This window comes from Belonocnema kinseyi, chromosome 9, assembly GCF_010883055.1.
Source record: "Belonocnema kinseyi isolate 2016_QV_RU_SX_M_011 chromosome 9, B_treatae_v1, whole genome shotgun sequence".
In the NCBI taxonomy this organism is placed as follows: Eukaryota; Metazoa; Arthropoda; class Insecta; order Hymenoptera; family Cynipidae; genus Belonocnema; species Belonocnema kinseyi.
The window spans coordinates 61,260,122-61,282,572 of record NC_046665.1 but is presented as its reverse complement, the minus strand read 5'-3'; the positions used below and the strand labels follow the sequence as shown (position 1 = coordinate 61,282,572).

Here is a 22,451-nt window from a genome sequence, read left to right as displayed (position 1 = left end):
CGAAGTTGTCTGAATAAAACTTTATCCCTCCAAAAAAATGTCTTGCAATAAATATATACAATAAATGAACTTAATAAGATAAATAAAATAAAAAAATAAAGTAGAAATGCTATATTTAGCACAGATTTTCATTGTTAACTTTTAAGTATTTAATTAAATATATAAAATACAAGAGTTATAACTTTTACTCAAAAAATAATTTTAGGTCAATTAACTTGTTGATTTAACCAGACTTTCTTTAGTTAAAGCTCATTATCAACTCTTTAAAATAATAGTAGATTTATTCTAAAAATTATCTTTAATTTTTGCAAATAAAAGGAAACATGTACAGATTTTTTATTGTTTAAACTTTTATGAATCTCGTGTCTATAGAAGTGGCAAAGTTTAAATATTTGAATCAGGAAGAAAAAAATAATGATTATAAATCATGAATTTTCATATATTATTGTATTAAAATTAAAAATTCTCTAAATTACTCTAAGGTAAAGTTCATTTAGCTCTGCTTTGGGGCAACACCTTCCTGAACAACTTTCTCGCAAACAATTTTTGCTTGCTCAAAATTTGCTTGACTCCCGAAACGATCAAAGTTGTTGGTGTACAACTTGTGCAACACCTCAGAAAAAAATTGTTAACTTTTTTTCTAACAATCATTTTACACTTTAGCTGTCATCAGTCGCAAAAGATGTCAATGCATACTCCTTATGGATCTTATCAAAAAAATGTTGAAAGTTCCGAGTTCGTCACGTATTAAATTGAAAAAGGATGAAATGTATTAATCAGGTAAAAAAAAGTTTTTTATTAATGATTTAAAAACTAAAAAAGCTACAACTTTTTCTAATGAGAAGAAAATATGCGTAATTAAATTTTCAATGCGGATACTTATTTGAAAAATTAAAATTCAGAACTTTATTCTTAAGTGCTTAGGCCCCCCCCCCCCACTCCAACAAAATAATTTTATATCTCCTTTTTAGCATACGGCGCCTCAATTGATCATTTTTAGTTTAAAACTTCATCTATTTGATATAAACAAATAATATTTTTTGTTAAAAATATCCTAGATTTTTTGGTTATCACCTAAATACATGAAGAAAATTTAGTCTGTAAAAATTTGGTATGATGGGGGGTTGAAGGAGGAGATTGTTCAAAAATTCAGCAGCCTCACAAAGGGGGATACGTGTTTGAAAAATACAGAGAAAAAATTTACGTAATTTATAAAATCGCGCTTAATTTCAGGTATGAAGTTGGAACCAAACACAGACTTTTTTCTGTATAATTACTCTAAAAAATTGAAAGCTTTTAATGGTGAAACCACCCCAAAAATCAAATACCTCTCAAGAATATAAAATTGAAAGGAAAACTGAACGAAAAAACTGATTAATCTGAATTTTTTCAAGTTTTCTTGTCGAAATCGAAATGATAACGCGGCGCTATTGTCACGGGATTGATGGTGGTGGTGGTAAGTGAGTCGCTGTCGTGTGGATCTTTTCAGCCCTCCACTCGCAGTAGAGCGCAGTCTGCAGTCTTCGATGGTTACGCGGATTACGCGACGCTTCGATTTGATGACAGAAATCGGTCTGTATTCTCCAGGTTACATAAAAAATAAAGCGCTCCAAATTAAATAAACTCGGTCTAAAACTCAGCCATCTTTAGTCTACATACAAAATATCGCGTGCCATATTCTATTTCAGTAATTTCTCAATTTTGTTCGTACAATAACAAATTTTCAACCGACAACAAGTTTTTGAGTGATATTTTATCATTGCTGGACCAAAACTTATAAAGAGTGCTATGATATCATAATTATAATGTGACTGAAAAGTAAGAGTTAAAGGTGCTGTGAAATGAGGATTTATGGAAATAAGTGTTTAATTTATGCGTAAGATGCCGGTAAGAGATAATTTTGTAAAACAATATGCAATATTGTATTAAATACATTTTTTATAAGAATTTTATATTGCGATAATTTTAAGAGATTTAGAATTTCGAAAAAAGTCGCATGAAATTTTTAAATATTATGAAAAAGGCAGTATCAGAAACATTAATGACAGAAATAATAACTTAATTTGTTTAGGAATATAAAGTACATAACATTCATTAGTTTTCAAATATTCTTTGCACAATAAAAATAAATTTGGCAGTTAAAACAAGTTGTTAACAATAGTAATTCAGTTTGAAGGATTCTGTAGTGTATTCTTTAAAATAAAATAAATGCAGATACAATATTGAATTCAATATAACGATTTTGTAATTCCTTTGATTTCAAGTCGAAAGATATAACATATTTAAAAAAGTAGTTGAATTTTCAACCACAAGAGACGAGTTTTCAACCCAAATACGAATTTTTAACAAAAGAGTTCAGTTTTTAGTTGAAAAGTCAAATGGATTAGTAAACAGTTGATTTTTCCATTTAAAGATAAATTTTAAATAAAATAGTTGAATTTAAAAAAAGTTTTGAATTAAATATTTGAATTTATAGCCAAATAGTTGAGAACTTTCAAGAAAAAAAGAAGAATTTTTAACAAACCCACACAGATAAATTTTCAACCAAATGGTGGAATTTTCAAGCAAAAAAAGTTCAACGTTAACCAAATAATTGAACTTTTAAGCTTCAAAGACGAAAATGTCAAAAAAAAATTTTACTTTCAACCGAATGTTTATTTCATTTGCAACCAAATAGTTGAGCTTTCAATCACCCAACTCTCGGTTTAGTTTCAGTGTTAGGGTTTGCCTGAAAATAGCCTTGAAACTAAATTGAGGGAATCGCAACGTAAACATTCAGGGCTGCCTGAATCATTTCTAATTGGAAAATATTATGTTGCACAATATAATGGACTGAGTACTCGCGCACTGTGGCCCTTCCGAGACGAGAGCCGCAAACGCTCTCTCTCGCCCAGTCCCCCTGAGAAACTGCGAGGGTCAGCAGTTCTAGGAATGACTAAGCCGCGGGGTACTAAAAAGCTCTTCTGGTGTCGTTGAATTTGCAACAAAAAAGTTAATTTTTTACAAAAAAAGATGAATTTTCAACAGCAAAAAATCTACCCGCTGCGCGAGCACATTTTCACCGCCTCTGGTGCGCGTCCGTCAAATCTCGCGATTCGTGCTCGATAATGGGTGACTTCGCGCGTGTTGCTTGTATCGCTTATCAAAATATTTTTAAAAAATTGTATTATTGTTTTTTTACGAATAAAACAAAAACTGGGCATTCTATCAAGAAGTGATTATACAAATTTGTAGATCCTTTTTGGGAGTGCAATTTCTGTCCGTTTATCTTTTTTCGCAGATTGCATAGTTTGGTCACAAAATGAGACTTTTTATTTTTCATCATTTTTTGTGTGATCAAAATTAGAATTTTTGATTTTTCAAGAAAATTAAAGAAATTGTTATAATAATCTTGTATGACTTTAAAAAAGCAGCATTTTTCTTTTCATGACTTTTTCCATCTCGTGTGTTGCTTGGCCTAAAATTTTAATTTTCGTTTAATTTTAACAAATTTGTAAATGCTATAACTCTGATAATTTTCTTTTTATAAAAAAAAGTCACAAGGATAAATTGTTTGAAAATGACTTAATCTTTATAAAAATGGTCTCAAATATTTTGAAAATGCTCGAACTTTTTAAATATTTTAAATCTGAAATGACAGACAGACAGACGATATAGCCAAAACTTAATTTTCGGCTTCAGAGGGGCTTCAAAACGTACACATCCGATAAAAGACCAAAGTGTGAAATTTCTAACAATTCTAATACTTTTTTAGTTATAAATGATGAGAATATAAAAAGTTGCGTTTTCCACCATAAAAGATTAATTTAAAATTACTAAACAGGAATTTTCATTCAAAGACATGAATGACTTTTGAACAAAAAATTCAATTTTCAACCAAATGGTCGAATTTTCAAATAAAGAAGATTCAATCTCAACCAAAAACCGATTTCAATAAAATAGCTGTCAAGCCAAACAAAAATTTTAGAAGACAGTTGAATTAATTATTAAATTATTTTACTTTATTATTAAATTTTTAACCAAAGAGTTGATTTTATATCAAAATGAATGAATTTTTAATAAAAAATAGTTGGGTTTTCTTACTGGATTTGATTAACCTAGTTCTCATTTAACCGAAAAAAAACGAAAAGGGGGAAAAAAGATCAATTTTTCTCTCGATTTTTCTTAAACAGGGGGAATAGGAGATAGTGTCTGAGACTGTAACTGCATTTGAAATTAATCAATCTTAAACCTGTTCCACTTGAAAATATCCACTTATTAAAGATTTCAGTTTAAAAAATTAAAACTTTAAATATTGATTCACGAAATTAGAAATGGTTCAATTTCAAACCCTAAAAACTAAAAATTTCTAAGTACAATATTTTAATGAAAAATTATTCAATTTTTAAGTTCCAATTAAAATAGTACGAATTTTATAATTTTAAATTTCCATTTTAAAAGTTTCATTGTGAAAAATGTAAAAGTTGCAAAAAGTCACCCTTTTCAAAAAAGACGAAAAAAGACACGTATTTCAAAAAAAATCAGAAAAGCCGTACTTTTCGAAAAATATCGAAACAGTTGCAGGAGTCGGGATTTGAAATTTAGTTAGTTCAATTTGGAAAGGGCAGATGAATTAAAAAATTATTTCTTGAAGCTCAGAGTGAGAACTATTCAATTGTCAATTGCTTTTGAAAAAGTTTTTTACTTCCTGCGTAGTAAAAAAGAATACAATTTACTGAGTAATTACTGCAGAAAGACTTGCAAGATTTAAGATTAGATAGCAACCTAAATAGCTTGTACCATTTTAAATATAAACTAGCGCTCATCACGGATTGTCATCTATTCACCTTTTTTGCCTATCTTGAAATTTGTCACGTATTTGAACTTGCAATAAAAAAATACAAATTTTAGTTACAATAGATGTTTTTTTAACCAAACAGTTGAATTTTTATGCCATAAAGGCGATTTTGTAAAATGTCAGTTACATTTTCAACAAAAAAATTAATTATCAACCAGGGAAGATAAATTTGCAATTAAGAAAGATTACTTTTATAACAAAAAAGAGGTTTTGTCAATTGAAAAGAAAAATTTTCTAACCAGACACGCGAATGTTCAATAAATCAGTTAAGTTTTCGACCAGAACAAATTACTTTTTAAAAAAAGAATTTAATTTTCAACCAAATAGTACAATTTTAATTGAAAAGAATCAATTATCAACCAAAAGTAATTGGGTTTTCTGATTGTGTTCTATAAATCTAGTTTTTTGAAAAAAGAGGAAAAAAATTAATTCCATAAAAAAGAGGGAATAGGGAGATAGGGGAAATGATGTGAAGAATGTTATTAAATGGGAAGTGAATCGATTTTTAACCTGGTTCACTTGAAATTGTCCAAATATTAAGAATTTTAATTTGAAAAAATAAAATCTATAAATAAGCATTCACGAAATGAGAAATTTTTCAATTTCAAATGCTATTAGTTAAAAATTTGCATAGTATAAAGCTTTAATGAAAAATGATTCAATCAACATTCTCAATTAAAATGGTGCAAGTTTTTTACTTTTGAAGTTTAATTTTTAAAGTTTCATTGTGATTAAAATTGAAACTAGGTTAAGTTTAGGGAAATTTTGAAAAAAAGTCGATTAGTCGCATTTTTCTTCAAAACGTCAAAAAAAAGTCGTACGATCCGATTTTAGATTACTATATCGAAATTATGACAAATAAAAATGTAGGGTTTGTAATTAAATTATTAAATAATAGTCCGCAAAATAATATTTATACAAAATTTTGTAGTAACTTGAGATTTATATGGAAATCATTTCTGTTAAGAAGTTCTTTAAAAAAAATATTTGATTAAATGTTTCCCGCTCTCTCTATGTCGTATGAATAATGAAATATCCTGTCATTTGTAACCCTAATTAAAAATAAAATAAAGGAGAGAAAAACTGATTTTTATAGGATTTTTGAAACTAATAATAGTTTGTTAATAGAATTCAACTTATTCAAAAATTTAACGTTTATAACGTTTATAAGAAAATGGTTCTACTGAAATGAATTAGATAACATTATAATTATACCTCTATAAAATATTTGCGTTCTCAGCTCTTTCAGTTTCCATCCAGAATTGAAAAAATAAGGTTAGCAAAATAAAGTAATATAATCCGGGATCATGACTTAATTACTTAATATACAGCTGCATTACAAAAGAATGTATCATAAGTTTTTCTTTTGTGAGGTCGTGCTCTATCGATAAGTCGAATGATAATTTCTTTTGCTTCGACATCATATTTTAAAGAACGAGAAAGAAAAAGTGTCGTCAACCTAGAGCAGTTCAAAGAGCAGCGAGATAAAAGCACTTCGCGTCCAAATTATACAAATGTTACTACGAAATATGAATAAATATCTTTTACTCTTTTTAAAATACAGATTCAAGATACGAGAATTTCATTTCACTTTTAGTACCACTCTTGGTGAGAACTGGAAAACATCTTCTTAAGAGACCTAATTCTTTTGTAATCGGTAAATTTGTAGTGCCCTAAACTTCATATTCTTTCTTTCAAACAACAACTAGAATTACGTGACGTAATACCTAAAGTGGATAAAATACATCCGCTTTCTTTTTGATCTGGTGCCTAAATTAACTCTTTAGCTTTTGTGGTGCGTTAGAACACTTTATCTGCGGGTACACGAAAGGGACATTTAAAAAATTCGGTATGGTTTCGTTTCAGAAGAAAATTCGAGTACTTTTGTTTTAAAAGAAAATTCCCTTAATTATTTTCTTTAATTAATGCCAACGAGGGGTTTTAATTTATTGATTAATTTGCTCTAATTCTGTAAAATAAGCCAACAAAAAAAATCAAGCTCAACATTGTAGCTGATCTAAATTTCTAAAACTTATCTTTGCAACTCTGGGGATAGAGTTTCGGTCTTTCCGGGTGACGTCTTCAATTGAACTTAATTACCGATCGCTTTTCTTGTTAAACCGTGAGTCACGGTATCTGAAACACTTTATGTACCAAATAATTCTCACGTGTTGAATGTTGATGCCATGAGGGGAATAGACAATTCCGAAAATTTTATGGGAGGAAATTTTATTTGATCTATGGATATTTCAAAAAGTAAATTGTACTTTTATGTATAACAACAAATTCTTCTTCTTTCTTTTCTGAAGAATGTATTATATTCAAAAGAAATTATCTTATCCAATCTATTTTATGACTGAATCATCTTAATCTTTATTATAATTTTATGACCGGACAGATCGAATACGACATTCTTCAATTGGATAATTTTAGATTTTTCAATTTAAAAATTTATCACCATGAATTCTTTTAACGCTAAAGATTTTCATTTTGAGGTTCTTCATTTCAGACAGTTTTATAAATTGCATTTTTTTTCAAAATTTAACGCTTTTCAAATTTGAAACTATCTAATTTTTTCATTTTTCGACAAATTTAACCAATTTTTAACTTAAATGTGAATAATACAGGATAAATTTTTTGGTCAAAATAATTCGATTTTATTCGTCCATTCTATGGCTGATAAGATATTTTTATAAAAAATGAATAGAAAAATCGAGTATAAGTTAAAATTTTGTTTTTAATTGTCAAATATACTTTTATCAAACGATCAAAAGATCAAAAGACATCAAAATTATATTTTCACGGAACAATTTTAAGTAAACGTTTTTTTGTTTATATTTGAGTAAAAATTTGGATCATAAAGCGTTAGAAAAAAGTGTCGAGAGACTTATTTTTAGAACCCCGAAGGGCAAATTAAGAATAGAAAACTGCTAGGCTATTTGAATAAATTATCTTTCAACATTTTCATAAAAATCTCCATCATTTTGTTTATTTTGAAGTTTTTAAAGAATTTTCGGGCGGATTTAGAAAGAAAAATAAAAGTTTTATCAGATGCGAGACGGAAAAATTAAATCACTGTATTTGTTTAAATAATACCACACTTGAAGGATCAACAACTCTTTTCAATAGTCTGCGTAATCTGCTATATAAAATTTATAACTAAATTTATCAAATTTATAAATTTGTCAAACATTTTTTATTAAATCGGTAAAATCACTGTTACCTTCTTTTCTTGAAAAAAAAACAAACAAATTATATCTTTCGTCGACTGATAAAACGAGTAAGCGGTTTCACAAGGTTTTGTACATTAAAATTGTAAATAAAATTTTACTTTATTAATTGAGAAGCTACAAAATGTGATAAATTTACAAATTAGATAAAAGAGTTGATAAATTTCAAACTAGATGAAAAAGGTGAATAGGTGTGATGAAACCTGCGAATGAGCATGCCCATTCACATTTAAAATGGTTGCGAACAGTTTAGGTAACATCTGATCTTAAATTTTCTAAGTTTTTCTGCAGCAATTACGCAGTAAATTGTACCTATTTTACCACGCAGCAGGTAAAAAACTTTTAAAAAAATAATGGAAAAATAAAATGCAACTAATCAACTTCTTCAGTTTTTATCAGAAGTTCTCTATGCTTAGTTTCCATTATGATTATAATGAAAGTTTTAGAATTGAAATTAAACTAGAAAAAGTTGAAATTATTAGCCTTTGAAATTGAATACTTTCTAGCGCCGTAAATCCGTATTTAAAGTTTTAGTTTTTTTAAATTGCAATTATGATCAATAAATATATTCCCTTTTTTGTCCCATTTTTAAATAAAATGGATTCTTTCTCTGTTTTAAAGAAATTTCCCCTTTTCCCTTTTTCTCGTTTTTTTTCGCTTAAATGCGAACTAAAACAATCAAACTAATAAGAAAATCCAAATATTTTTTGTTAGAAGTTTATTATTTTTGGTTCAAAATTCATCTTTTTAATCGTAAATTAAGCTTCTTTATTGAACAATTGACTTTCTGAATAGAATATTCATCCTTTTGGATTGAAAATTCCTCTTCTTTGATAAAAAAATGTAACTATTTGTTTACGAATTCATCTATTTTGATGGAAATTTGTATTTTTTAAAAAGTCGAACTATTTGGTTCCAAATTTATCTTTTATACTTGAAAATGATCTATTTGTTGAAAATTAAACTATTCAGGCTAATGACTTAAGTACCTTATACAAAATTCATCTTTTTGGCTCGAAAATTCGACTAAAAATGTAATTTCTTTGATCACAAGTCATTTTTTGTTGTTTAAAAATCTAACTATTTCGTTGAATATCTTTCATGGTTGAAAAGTCACCTTTTTCTGTTGAAAACTCATATTTATTGGTTCAAAATGAACTTTTTTTGTGGAAAATTAAACTATCTTCAAAAAATTCATCTGTTTGCTTGGAAATTCAACTGTTTCATTAAAATTTCAACTTTTTGGTTAAAAAATAAACTATTTTGTTCAAAATTCGTCTCTTTTGATAGAAAGTTCAACTATTTGTTTTAAAATGCCAACCTTTGGCTACCAATTATTTAGTCTGTTTAATTTAACTATTTTCTTGGAAATAAGTGTTCTTTTCTGGCTTAAAAATTTAACTACTTATTTGAAGTTCGACCTATTTTTTGCTAAAAAATTCCACCATATGTTTCAAAATTATTTGATTGTAAATGCAAATGATTAGTTAGAAATTATATATATTTTTAATTCAACTATTTGATTGAAAATCTACCTTTCTAGATTGAAAATCCTATTTTTTTGTTGAATTTTTACTAAATTATTCGACTTTTTGACTTTAAAATTCTACTCTTTTATCAGAAATTTATTTTTGGATTTAAAAAATTACATTTTGGTATATGAAGTCTGAATTAATAAAAAACGAATAATTTTATATTCAAATTATACAGTCTCAAATTTAAAGCCCAACTGTTGAGTAATTTCAAGTTATAATGTTTAAAATGAATCTTCTTAAAGATAATAATTGATGTAAATTATAAACTTCTCGCATTTTAAAATAATCCAAAAGGTGACAAGTTTACCAGTTGAGAAGGAAATATTTGAAGCCCAGATTCAGAGTCCTTCAAGCTGATTGACTATTGTTAAAACCTATAAATGCAGGAAATGGTAAAATCTCATCAGGAAATGCAACTTTTATTTTCGTTAGTAAAGTGCACTGAGCACATATTGCGTTCTTTCGTGACTCCAATGCTATGAGGAGGATGTCGAATTAAGTAGAGGGTGGCCGAGTCGGGGGGATGAATCACCCCTCGAAATAAGGCGAATTGTACTCGATCGATATCAAACCCCGTACTTGGAGGCACGTAAGTATCCTATATGTATACGATGCGTGCATAGACGAATGAGAAATCAGGAGTCTGGATCAAGAATATAAGAATGAACGTGGCGAAGGGTTCACCTTAAAAGCTAAGGCTTTGGTTACGCTTTTGTGTAAACAGGGGCTCAATCTCGAGCAAGTCGTGAACTGGTGAAAAGGATCGACGATGTCGAAGAAGAGGCCCTAGCATGTTCCCTTCTGGCACTTGGAAGATACTGGTTCTGGTTTTTACTATTGGCAACTTGAAAGCTGTTTCGGTTGTGGACCATCATCCTAATGATGAATATTTGCTCGAGCACGAGGTCACTTATCAGGAAGCCATCAGCCAAGCAAGGAACCTCAAACTTTATCCGGGTAATTTTTTGTTGAAAGGTCTTTCAAAAATCAGATAAGTCCTGACCCCTAAAACCATAAGGTGCTATCTTCTACTTTGCCAACTTTAAGGAAGAGGCTGTTCAAAATTGGGTAGTTTGTACATGAAGATTGAAGACGTTTACTAATAATCAGATTAAAATTTTTGCACCCGTTTCTGGCAAAACAATTAAAAAAATGATACAAAATTTAACGTCGAAAGTGCCAAAACTTTGGTGTAATAAATTATTGGATTTTAAGATAGAACTTTATGCTTGTGCCTTCAATTGTCATATGTATATAAAAATAGATTTATATGTTTACAACATTGACATACATTAACCTTTTATCATTTTGACTTTGGAAGCCTTCTTCAATTTGGCGTTGATTATCATGTTTCTTTTTATTTGCATGATTGTAATATGTGAACGAGGCATTAGATAGCACCATGTGGTTATATAAAAATGTTGTGTGTGCATATTTTACTTAAAAATGTTGTCTATTTACTTATTCATTTTTTAAAATAGGATTAAATTATGCGAATCTATTAAAAATGTTGAGTTTTTCCTGTACGTTTTTACATTTTTGTATAAAGAAAAAGACAAACAAATTTAAAAAATGGTTTATTGAACATACTAATTGGGATATTTTCCATCTAGTTTATTTTTTAGAAGAGTAAAGAAAAATCGTTAAAATTACGTCATAAGATTATTGGGATTACAATCAGTAAAATTTGTTTGTATTTAAGCAATATCAAGTAAATATCCCGGTAAATTTGGCTGAATTTAAGGCAACCTTAAGGTATAATATACGTTTAGGCATTTATTTTTACTGTAATGCTTTTTTTTATACTTTATACACATTCCAGAAGAACTCCTTTGGGACATAAATCTTATATGTTTCATTTTTAGTCGATTTGCATCTAATATGGCTTTAAATTTCACAAAAATTATTTATTTTGGGACCTGTATTATAGTTGGATATATAAAAAAACAAAACCTTGAATCTAAATTTAAGGCCCAGTTCTGGAATTTTGTAATTGAGGCCTTGAATTTAGATACATTTTGCTTAAGTCTAGACAAATCTTCATGAATTTGATAAAAAATTTGTAATTTCAAGTAAAAAACATTATTTTGGATTAAACTTTTTTTAAACTTACAAAAAACATATACTTTAACCATGTTTTTGCCCATGTCCATGGCTAAAATCTTTAAAACCATTTTCGTTTAAAAAAGAAAACATTTTTTAAAGCAAATAAATAAATTTGAAAATTATTTACTTACTTTCAAAACTCGAAATAGTAAAGTTGTAGGAAATGTTTCCCCCGATAGAATAATCTATATTTATTGAAAATATGAAAATGTGTAAAAAGCGACTCAAACTTGCGATCGAAGCATGCTGCGCGCACAGCGCACTATGAGATTGTGCCCGCGAAGCGGGCGGGTTTTTTCTTCAGAGATCTGATGTTTGGCTGTCATAGATTCTTTTCCATGCCGAATGTGAACTAAAATTTCCATCATTGATAATCCTGAAATTTTATTTCTTGAGAGAATATTTCTGAACAAAATATTTTTTGAAATCTGACACACATAAAAGGTTAAAATGTTTTTTTCGTCATTATTCAAAATTTTTTTGAGCTAATGTTTTGAAATGACACCTCCCATTTCGTTGTCAAAAATATCCTTAAGTTGCCTTCTTCAACACTTTTTTTCCAAATTAATCATAGTTTTTAAAAAATATTTTCTCGAACTCTTTCTTACTGTTTTCGCAAAATATATTGTGTTCATTAGAATTGGTTGATCGCTTTCGAGAAAAACTACTTTTTTATTTGCCCCCCCCCCCCATAACTTAAAAACAATGCAATTTCAAGAATAATGTTTTGGGAACTTTTACATCACAGACACTGTCTTATGACCGTCTTTTTAAAAGAGTTTCTAAAATACACAGAAATATGAGAAATTACACTTCTGAATTTCGAGATCGCGACACAGTTAAATGAATTCTTTGTATCATTATTTCTGCCTCCCTGGATAGTTGGCAAGGACAGAAAAGGTAGGATTTATGCACACAATTACACATTAAACAAAAATATTTGCTATGTCCGCGAACATCTCGTGTGGAATTTGCACTCTTGAAAGAACGCCTTGTTTCTTACGCAAACTCTATTGCACACCTGAAGATTAGAGGAGGATACTTTAGATATGTTCTGTTTGAAAAATTATAAGAAAAAAAAATCAATTGCTGATTTGCAGTAATCTTATACCAAGAAAGAGTCATATGATATCATTCTATTTTTCGCTTCTCCATAAAAGTATTTCGAATTTTTAAAAGCAAATATCACGATATAAAAATATACCCTGATTTCATAAATTTATCATAATTTTAATATAAAATTTAAAATACGCAAATTAGAATACACAAATAAAAAGAGAAAATGATGAGGAAAAAATTAACTTTGTATAAAAAATGTTAAATAAGTAAACTCAGAGATTACAACACGGTTCAATAGTTAAATTTTAGGTAAAAAGGGGGATTTCATTTAATATTAAAATTTTTTACACCATATGGATACCTTGCAAATATTGATCGAAAGTGCGCACTAACAGTAGCTTATTTTCTTTAGAAAGTTTTCTATAGTAATTTCTGTGTTTAAAATTATTGTTTGACTAACTTTGATAGATTTTGATTCCTTATTCTAATTTATTCTTTTCAGTAAAGAACCCTGAATTGTTGAAAGTATTCTTCTAAGTAAGCTAAAAAGAAATAATTTGAAAAATGCAAAGATGACTAGGGAGACTTGGAGGATGTGGCTACCAGTAGAAACTGAATAATAGAGAAAAGAGACTGGGTTTGAAAGCAAAACTTCTGGACTATTTTCTTATGAGTAGCAATTAAATTGCTTCCACTATTTTTTCACTAGTTCCTTCAATTCTTCAAACTTTTGGCTTCCAAATTTCCCAAGGATTCTTTCACTTTATTTCTAATCAGAACTATATTTTACGTGTCTTTATGAGAAGTTTTTTTCCGGTATTATGTGAATAAATTGTTGGTAGGTTACTTTTGGGTCTCAATGTAATCTTCATGCTTTTACATTGCGAACACTAACAATTTATTTTTACATCATTTTACATTATTATTTCATACTTTTAAACTATTATAGCCGATAAAATATCTTTATTTATTAATCACAGGCTTCACGGTCGTTTCCATACTACACCCTAATAATTATTTGTTTAAAAACTCAAAAATTGTATTAAAAAGTCATCCTTTTTGGTTGAAAATTAATTTTCTGGTAGAAATTAATAACTTTGGGTTAAAAATTCAACTGTTTTGTAAAAAATTAATTTTTTGAATCTAAAACTTCAACAATTTGGTTAAATTTTTTTCTTTCTTGTCTGAAAATTGTTTGTTGGACTAAAATTTAACTAATCGGTTCAAAATTCATCATTTTTGGTAAATGTTGCATCTGTTTTGATTAAAAATTCAATGGTTTGGTTAAACGTTTAACTACATTGTTTGTTTTAAATTCGTCTGATTGGTTGAAAATCTATTTTGTTGAAAGTTCATATTTCCGTGTTGAAAATTCAGCTATTTTGGTGAAAAATTTAACTAATCGGCTAAAAATTAACTTTTTTGTTTGATAATTCATATTTTTGGGATGAAAATTCAATTGTTTTGTACAACAAATGATTTTCTGGCTAGAAAACTTAAAAATTTGGTAAAAAACACAATATTTGGTTAAAAAGTAATATTTTTTGGACACATTAAACTGTTGTTTTATTTTAAATAACAATATATTTCAGTTGAAATATCAAATATTACTATCAACAAATATTAATATCAACTGAAAATACATTTTCTTTTGTAGAAAATTCATCTTCTCGGTTAAAAATGCCAACTTCTTACTTGAAATATTAGTAATTTAAAGCGTTTTACTTTGAATTGAATATTAGTACCTACATTAATATTATTTAAAATACTGTATTCCTCTATTTTCTTGAAAAAGCTCTCCTTATTTCCTTATTCAATTAAACAATTTTACAAATAGCATTACCATATTACAATATTACAAAAATAATATTCCAAATCAAATGACTCGAATATTTTAATAAAAGGGGTAGAGATATTTAAATATGAAAATTTTATTATTTAATTTAAAATCCTTTTTTTTCATAATGATTACTTCTATTTAAAGACTATTAATTATTATTCTTTAACTAAATATAACCGAGAGGTTCACCTTAAAATTTATAAATTTGCAAATAAATCGTTTAGGAAATTTTTGAAATTGTTAAATTCAAAAATTCAAAAAGTATCTCTTTCAATGTGTCTTGTTTTCTAATTACTTGAATTTCTGTTTATGATTTTTTAAAAATGAATCGAAATCTTTTTAAAAAAGGGAGGAAAGGAGGAAGTTAGTTTGAACTTTTCGATTTTAGGTCTTTTAGGGCGCATTTCAAATTCAAGGGCGAAAAAAGAGGAAAAAAGGGTTTCGCTATGTTAAAAGGAAAATAAAAAAAGTGGAGGGCACAAATGGATGGGGAAAGAAGATTTGAAAGGAGTCTCTTTTTCTTTTACGCGCCCGTGCATCCCGCACAGTTGCGTAAAACCAAGCAACTAATTGATGTAAATTGTATGCATGACCGTCAGATTTATGCAATTGCCATGTGGATTAATAAACGTTCTGTCGATCAAGAATATAATGAAAAGGTAACTTTTCATTGAAAAGCACGTGCTTTTTTATTACGTCTGCTATCAGTATCGAAGACAATAATTTTATCATTGCAATTAGTCATTCAAGGGTTCGTTGTTTAATTCTATATGTAACTGTACGCTCTCTGTAACATCTTCAAGAACACTATACGATGCACATGGAGCAATAATGCAATTAAAAACTACGAATGGCAATGCCCATAATTAATGCGGAAATTAGATTTATCGGATGCAATATTGTCGAATGCTAAATTTTTAATCAACATATAGTTAAAGTTAACATTATTAATGCCACAAACATTATACCTCATGAGGTAAACATTACACTTAAATATATGTGCATCAAATGTTATATGCATCGTAAATCCCCCAAGATATTATTTATCTGAAGTTGAATAAAAACGCTGCTAACAATTGAAAACTACAATTATCCGAGGACGGATCATTTTTATCCGCCTCGTGTATAGATTTGATGCTCTTAGCTAGTATTTTCAAACTAGTTATTAACAATTTATACATTAGAAAAGCAAAGTTAAATTATTGAAAATTTAATTTAAGATTTTAAATAAATTTTTTTCGCAGGACCCGTTCCAGGATGTAAGCCTTGTACTAGACAGGAGATCACATACTGCAAAGACGGCAGCGTCATAGCTGATCACTGCTGCTGTGACGGCAGCTATAACGGTAAAAAGTTTTTAAACTGCTTTTATTTTTTTTTAATGAGAATATAATTTTTTTGAACTAGAACTTTCTTGATAAATTCAAAAGTTTCAGTTACAGAAATAATTAAGTTTTAACACCTTATTTAGAGCTCTCCAGTTGTTTACATTAAAATATTGTTGAATTTTACGTTTGTTACTTTGTTCATTGTTTAATTGTTGCAATTCTATTTAGAAATTCTTGAGGTTCTAATCTACAATATTCTTGAACTATTAACGCTTCTAATTTTTAAATTTTTTACTATTTAACAGTTGCAACTTCAAATTAATTTTATTTACAACTCTTAAAAATCATTCCTATTATTTTATTTTATTTCTACATTTGAGATTGCTCACCTACTAGTTTACAATAGCACAATAACCAAAATTTAAATTTTCAATACTTGCCATCAAAAAGTTATAGATTTAAAGAAATTTCGTCCTTTAGAGTATTCAATCCAAAAGTCTGCAATTCGCAGTGCTATTGATCGGAAATTGTTCAATTGACAAAGTTTCAAACCCCAATAATTACTTAATTTTGGACAAGTAAAATCTAAAATAATTCAGCAATGAAGGCCCAAATTGTCAATTTGTATGATATTGAATGATAGGAATTTAAATCATACAGTTTTTAATCTCCCCATTTTTCGCTTCTACAAGCTATTAAGTGTAAATTATTTAATTTTAAACGTATCAAATTAAAAAACATGTAATAGTTGATATTTTAACCAAGAGATGATTTTCATTTTAAATTAAAAGCGGCTGGATTGAACAAAAAAGACGAATATTCAACTAAATAGTTGGATGCTCACCCAAAACCGACTCATTTTTAACCAAGTACAGTGAAACACTTAAATAGCCCTCCCGTCTATAGCCCTTCCGAGAATTGACACCGCGCCGCAGGTAGGTGTAACAGGACCTGCACGGGATACGCGAAATCTGCTGTTTCCACTCTAGTGAGCACTCAGGCGTAAACAAACAAAAGCGGAGCGGGTTATAATTAGTTAGTTCTCACCCACCGTCAGTCCCAAAATCGGCGCTATAGAAGAGTTTTATTGTAGTTGCATTTTTATACCAAAAAGATTAAATTAAAAAAAAAATTAAACAAGAGTTAAATTTTCAATTATGAAAGAATTTTTTGGCACTAATGAAAAAAAGTGCATCCAAAATTTTACATTTACAAGCCAAAAGGGAATTATCAACCAAAAAGATTATAATTTTCAACTAAAAAAGACCAATTCTCAATAAGACATTGATTTTTAACCAAATAATTGAATTTTCAACCAAGAAGATTAATTTTCAACTAAAAAGGAACAGTTATCAAAAAAAATACATAAATTTGTAACCGAATAGTTGAATCTTTAACAAACTCCACAAACTTTCTACCAAATAGTTAAACTTCTGAATTAAAATAGATTAATTTTCACCCAAAAACGGAAGTTAAATATTACTTAGAATCATTAATTTACAATTTTTAAAAACGCATTTTCCACAAAATTATTGAATTTTCTACAAAATTGTTCACTTTTAAAAAAATAATTCTACTTTCAACCAAAGAAGTAATTTTTTAACTAAAATGATGAATCTTCAACTAAACAAAAATAATTTTTAACAAAGTAGTTCAACTTTCGACCCAATATCGGAGTGTTTACCAAATTATTGTTGAATTTTCCATAAAACAGTTAAATTTTGAACAGGTAAATGTGAATTTTCAACGAAGAAGTTAAGTTTGAACCGAACCAGATTAATTTTTAACCAGAACGTTGCAGTTTTAACAAAAAAATGAAAATTCCACCAAAAAATTTAAGTTTTAAAACAAAAAAAGAAAACAAATTCAATTAAATTGTTAAATCTTTAAGTCAAAAAGACGATAAAAAAATAAGAACTTCGGTAATTTATAGGCTAAAAAATAATAGTTTGAATAAACATTAAACTTAATTTATAATGCTTTCAAAATAATAGGTTCGAATACTGGAAAGTATGCTTACAAAAAAATTAATTTTCCACTGCACACTTTTTGAATTCTGTCTACACCTTTTTTTCATGTTTTTCATAAATAATATAAATGGTAAAACAATATTTCTTGAATAAAATTATGGCCGTGGCTGCTTGTAGCGAAGTTTTGCTACAAATAGCTCGGTAAATTTATAAAATAACTGAAAGTTCTGTAAACTTTGCAGAAAATTCGGCAACCTTTACAGAGAATCTAGGCTGGCCCTATTTTAATTGAAAATTCTGTAACTTTAGCAGAATATTTTTCTACGTGTAGTAGAATTTGACTAACGATTATTTATACATTTTACTAATTTAATTTTAGAGAGTAGACCCACATTTCACACTAGCGGAATAAATCTTTTTACTCTTATTCATTGATCATTCTACCATAAAAACGGAAGCTCAAGGTGGCAATCCATGCGTAAAGTATCAAACCGAATGAAAAATTAACAGACGATTGCGCATGGGTTTACGGCCAATGCCGTTTCAAATCATCGTATAAATGCTTCACAATCACACGTGATATAGGTTGCTGGAGCGAAAGTTGGAAACACAAGTTATTCAATTTATACATTGTTTTTTGAAACTAGGAGGCCAGATATGCAAAAAAGCGATTGAGTCACATTTAACGTATTTTTCGTTTTTAGAAGAAATCTATTCCAATTAAATGTTTCTTTAGAATAAATGTTATATATTAATGTATATGCAATCAGATTCTATGATTGAGATGAAAATTATTTTATATAAGAGTCATACTTTTTTATGTACATTTTTTCTTTCTTATTCTGAGGTCATTTCTTTAACTTTATTTTAAATTTTATTGTTACAAATAATCGATAGCTTTTTTACTCTCAATCAATGCTGATTACATAATATTTTACTAAACTAGGAAAGAAACACATGCGTGCTAGTTGCGAGATTATTGACTATATCCTAATAATATTCTAATACTTAAAATATGTCAATATAACAGAAAATTCCTAATAACGGTTCACTGACAAACCCTATTTCACTCTTCAAATATTTTGAAACCTTTTAACCCTTTCAGAATTTTTAAAAATATGTACCTCGAAAACTTCTGAAAGTTCATAGAATCCTATAAAATAATTACAAATACTCTGAAAAACTTTCAAATTGTTTAAAATACATCATAATCAAATGAATTCTGAAAACCCGTAAAGAGCAAACAATTTTTTTGATATCATTTGAAATGCCTGATAATTTCTTAAACCTTTTAAAAACACTTTAAATCCGTCGTAAATCCCCTTGAAAGCTTTAGAAAAGTCTCTAAATATTGTGAAATCCCTTGAAATATTTTGAAATACTCCGAAAATCCGTTTTCTCGACAAAAATCTTGAAATATTTTGAAACCACTTAAAACTTTTAGAAGTTTTGTGATATCTCGTGAAATATATTGAGATCCATTAAAAATTTTTACAGAAACCTTAAAATTTTTTTTAAATCCCTTGAAATCATCTAAAATTAGTTAAAATCCCATAGAATAAAAAACTTTACAAAGTAAATGGCTTTCAATTGTAAACTGTTATGATTCCATGCACTTTAAAATCAAAATTTTTCAAATTCAATGCTTTAAATTTGAATTTGGCCAATTTTTAAAGTGCCGAATTTATTAATTTTGAGTAATTCAGTATTTCCTATTAGTATTACAATTTTGAATGACGCGAAATAAAAAAATGTGAACACTTTCAATTTAAAAAGTTTCATTTCAGACAACTTGAATGATGTATTATTCAGTTTTGAAATTTTTAAACATGACACTACCCTGACTTAAGAATTTTCAGTTAAAAAATATTGATTCATTATACATTTTTTCAATTTCTAGCATTTGCAATTGTAAATTATACGACTTTTTATATAGAATCTTTAACTGCTATCTGAAATTAACATTATCATTAAACTCAGATATGCCAAGAATATGAATTTTTTAAATTTTTTTCACAGTTATTTGAATTTGAAGCTATTCAATTAGGAACGTTTTCGATTAAATCTTAGTTTGTAATATACTGTGAAATATTTTTAAACCTACTGAAAACTTATATAAAATTGTTAAAATTTCTCTAAATCCCTTAAATTCTTGTTGAATTAGTTAAAATCGGTAAAAATCTTGTGAAATCTCTTAAAATTAAAAATTGTATAAAATAAAAGGCTTTAAATTTAAAATTTTATAATTATCCATGCACTGAAAATTCAGAAATGTTTACTTTAAATGATATGAGTTTGAAATTATTCCATTTTAAATTATCAAATTAATTAATTTTCAGTATTATATAAATAATAGTATTGAAATTATCTGACCTTAGAGATCTAAAAATTAAAATTGTTCAATTTTGAAAGAATAAATCTGAAAGTTTTACACTAAAATTTGAAATAGTACAATGTAAGCATTGCAAATTTGAAAATATTACACCTAAACGCCTTCAGTTTCAAATTGGTAACTTTTTAAATGATAAAATTCATTAAGAAAATAAAAAGTTCAATTCTGATGGATTCCACTTTGAAAGACAATTATTAAGGCTGTCCATTTAATATTCTAATATTTAGAACGATTTAAATTAGAAAGTATACAATTGTTTATGTTTCAATTTTAGGCTTATTATTATTTAAAAATTTTTTAAATTTAAAAGATGTGGAATTGGAAACAAATTTGAGCGTTTTCAATTTCAAATTGTTTCATTTAAATAATTTGAGCTTGATATTACTTAATGTTTAACGGTCTAAAAATAAAACTGGCTATTACTTTTAACATCAAAAATATAGATTAATTTTAAATTTTCTATTTCTAGCACTTGCAATTGTAAATTATGTCACTTTTAATATTTAATTTTTAATTTCTATATAAATCTAATATTATTATCCAACCTAGAATGCTTCTACTTATTCCATATGAGTTTGAGTGTGTGAATGTGTGATTTTGGTTTGAAATTCAATAATAACACAATTAAACAATTACAATGAAACTCTTCTATGGCGCTTATTTTTGGGCTAACCGTGAGTGGAAACTAACTTATTTTAGCCCGCTCCGCTTTTGTTTGTTCATTTCTGAGTGCTCGCCTGAGTGACAACCGCAGACCCGGTGCACCCCACGCAGCTCCTGTTACACCTACCTGCGGCGCGGCGTCAATTCTCGGAAGGACTATAGAAAAGAGGGCTATTAAAGGGTTTTACTGTATTGTCATTTAAAGCATTTGGTTAGAAACACTTTCAATTAAAATTTTACTAGTTCTTAAGTATGAAATAAATTCCTTGAAAAATCCTACAATATTTTTTGTAATCTTTTATATTGATATTGAATCCCTTGAAATCTCTGTAAATCTGTTGAAACCCCTTGAAATATTTAAAAATACTTCACACAGATTGCATTGTTTTTCATAACCCAAGGATAAATTCTGAAATCTTTTGAAATTCTGATATTTCGTGTACATCAAAAGTCGAATGATCAACCCTTCGGTATTAAAGAATTAACAAAAATAAATAATTTTTTATATTGAATGAAATTAAGTTTCATTCTTTTATAAAATTACATCGTTTAAGATTTGATGTATATTTTTTAGATCAATGAAACATTTCACCATCATAATGAACCAAAATTAAATTAACAGTACGAAAAAATTGAAAATTAGTAGGAATTTCATTTTCAAACGTAATAAATCGAGTAATTTCAAGTCATTCAAAAGCAAAGCAGGTTTTCAACCACAATGAGTTGGAGATTTTTGAGACGTCAAAAAAATGTAACTGCCTTGCTTTAAAAACATAAAGAATAATAGAAGCTTAGGTATGTTAAGGCTTCTCTTCCTTGGATAGGGGACGCAAAATGAATAATTCGGTTGAGCACAGTGAGGTAAGAAGTTTTTCATAACCCCCTCTCCTTTAAATTTGAAAAACTTAATAACAATATCTAAATAAATGATTAAAAATGAGTCTCATCTAAAAAGTAGTTTCACGATGTCTCGAAAATTTCGCAGTCAATGTTGTTGAAAACCTGATTGACTTTTCACTACTTGAAATTCTTTTATATCTCAAATTAAAAATTTTGAAACCTAAATCTACAAATATTTCCACTTAATAAGGAAACTCACATTTGAAAATATAAAAAAACATTATATATGAAAGGTTCCTAATTTTTTAACAATTTTAGGTTAGATTATCGTTTAATATTAAAAATTGTGTGTTTGTTTTTTAAGCAAATCATTTTAGCTAGAGCAAGATTTTTAGTTTTTAAAAACTTTGAGGTTAATTCACATTTTTCACCAGAAATCAGTTATTTTAAACAAACATTAAAAAAATTATATTTCAAAGAAGGTTCACAGTTTAAAAAATTTTAAGTTATGTTGGAATTTTGTATCCGAAATGGTTACTACTGTAGGTTAAGCTAGCGGATTTAAACAAAAAAGATTAAATTTCATAGATGACTTATAATTTGGTGTTTCTCATTTTTTAAATCCTAAGCTTATTTATATCATCATTATGC

General features: G+C 27.8%; 1 protein-coding gene across 4 annotated transcripts in view; it reads left to right on the top strand.

Moving 5' to 3' along the window:
- Positions 1 to 1,509: 1,509 nt before the first annotated feature.
- The window catches only part of LOC117180793, a 31,779-nt gene continuing 10,837 nt past the window's right edge, over positions 1,510 to 22,451 (top strand). The window contains exons 1-4 of one of the 4 annotated variants that reach the window (XM_033373299.1): positions 1,510 to 1,572; positions 10,327 to 10,559; positions 12,591 to 12,608; positions 15,852 to 15,953. In XM_033373299.1, the coding sequence (XP_033229190.1) occupies positions 10,394 to 10,559; positions 12,591 to 12,608; positions 15,852 to 15,953 (286 nt within the window). In that variant the 5' untranslated portion in view covers positions 1,510 to 1,572; positions 10,327 to 10,393. Of the gene's footprint in view, positions 1,888 to 6,451; positions 6,495 to 10,326; positions 10,560 to 12,590; positions 12,609 to 15,851; positions 15,954 to 22,451 lie in introns of those variants that run through there. The other 3 variants (XM_033373297.1, XM_033373300.1, XM_033373301.1) reach the window with 3 other exon arrangements.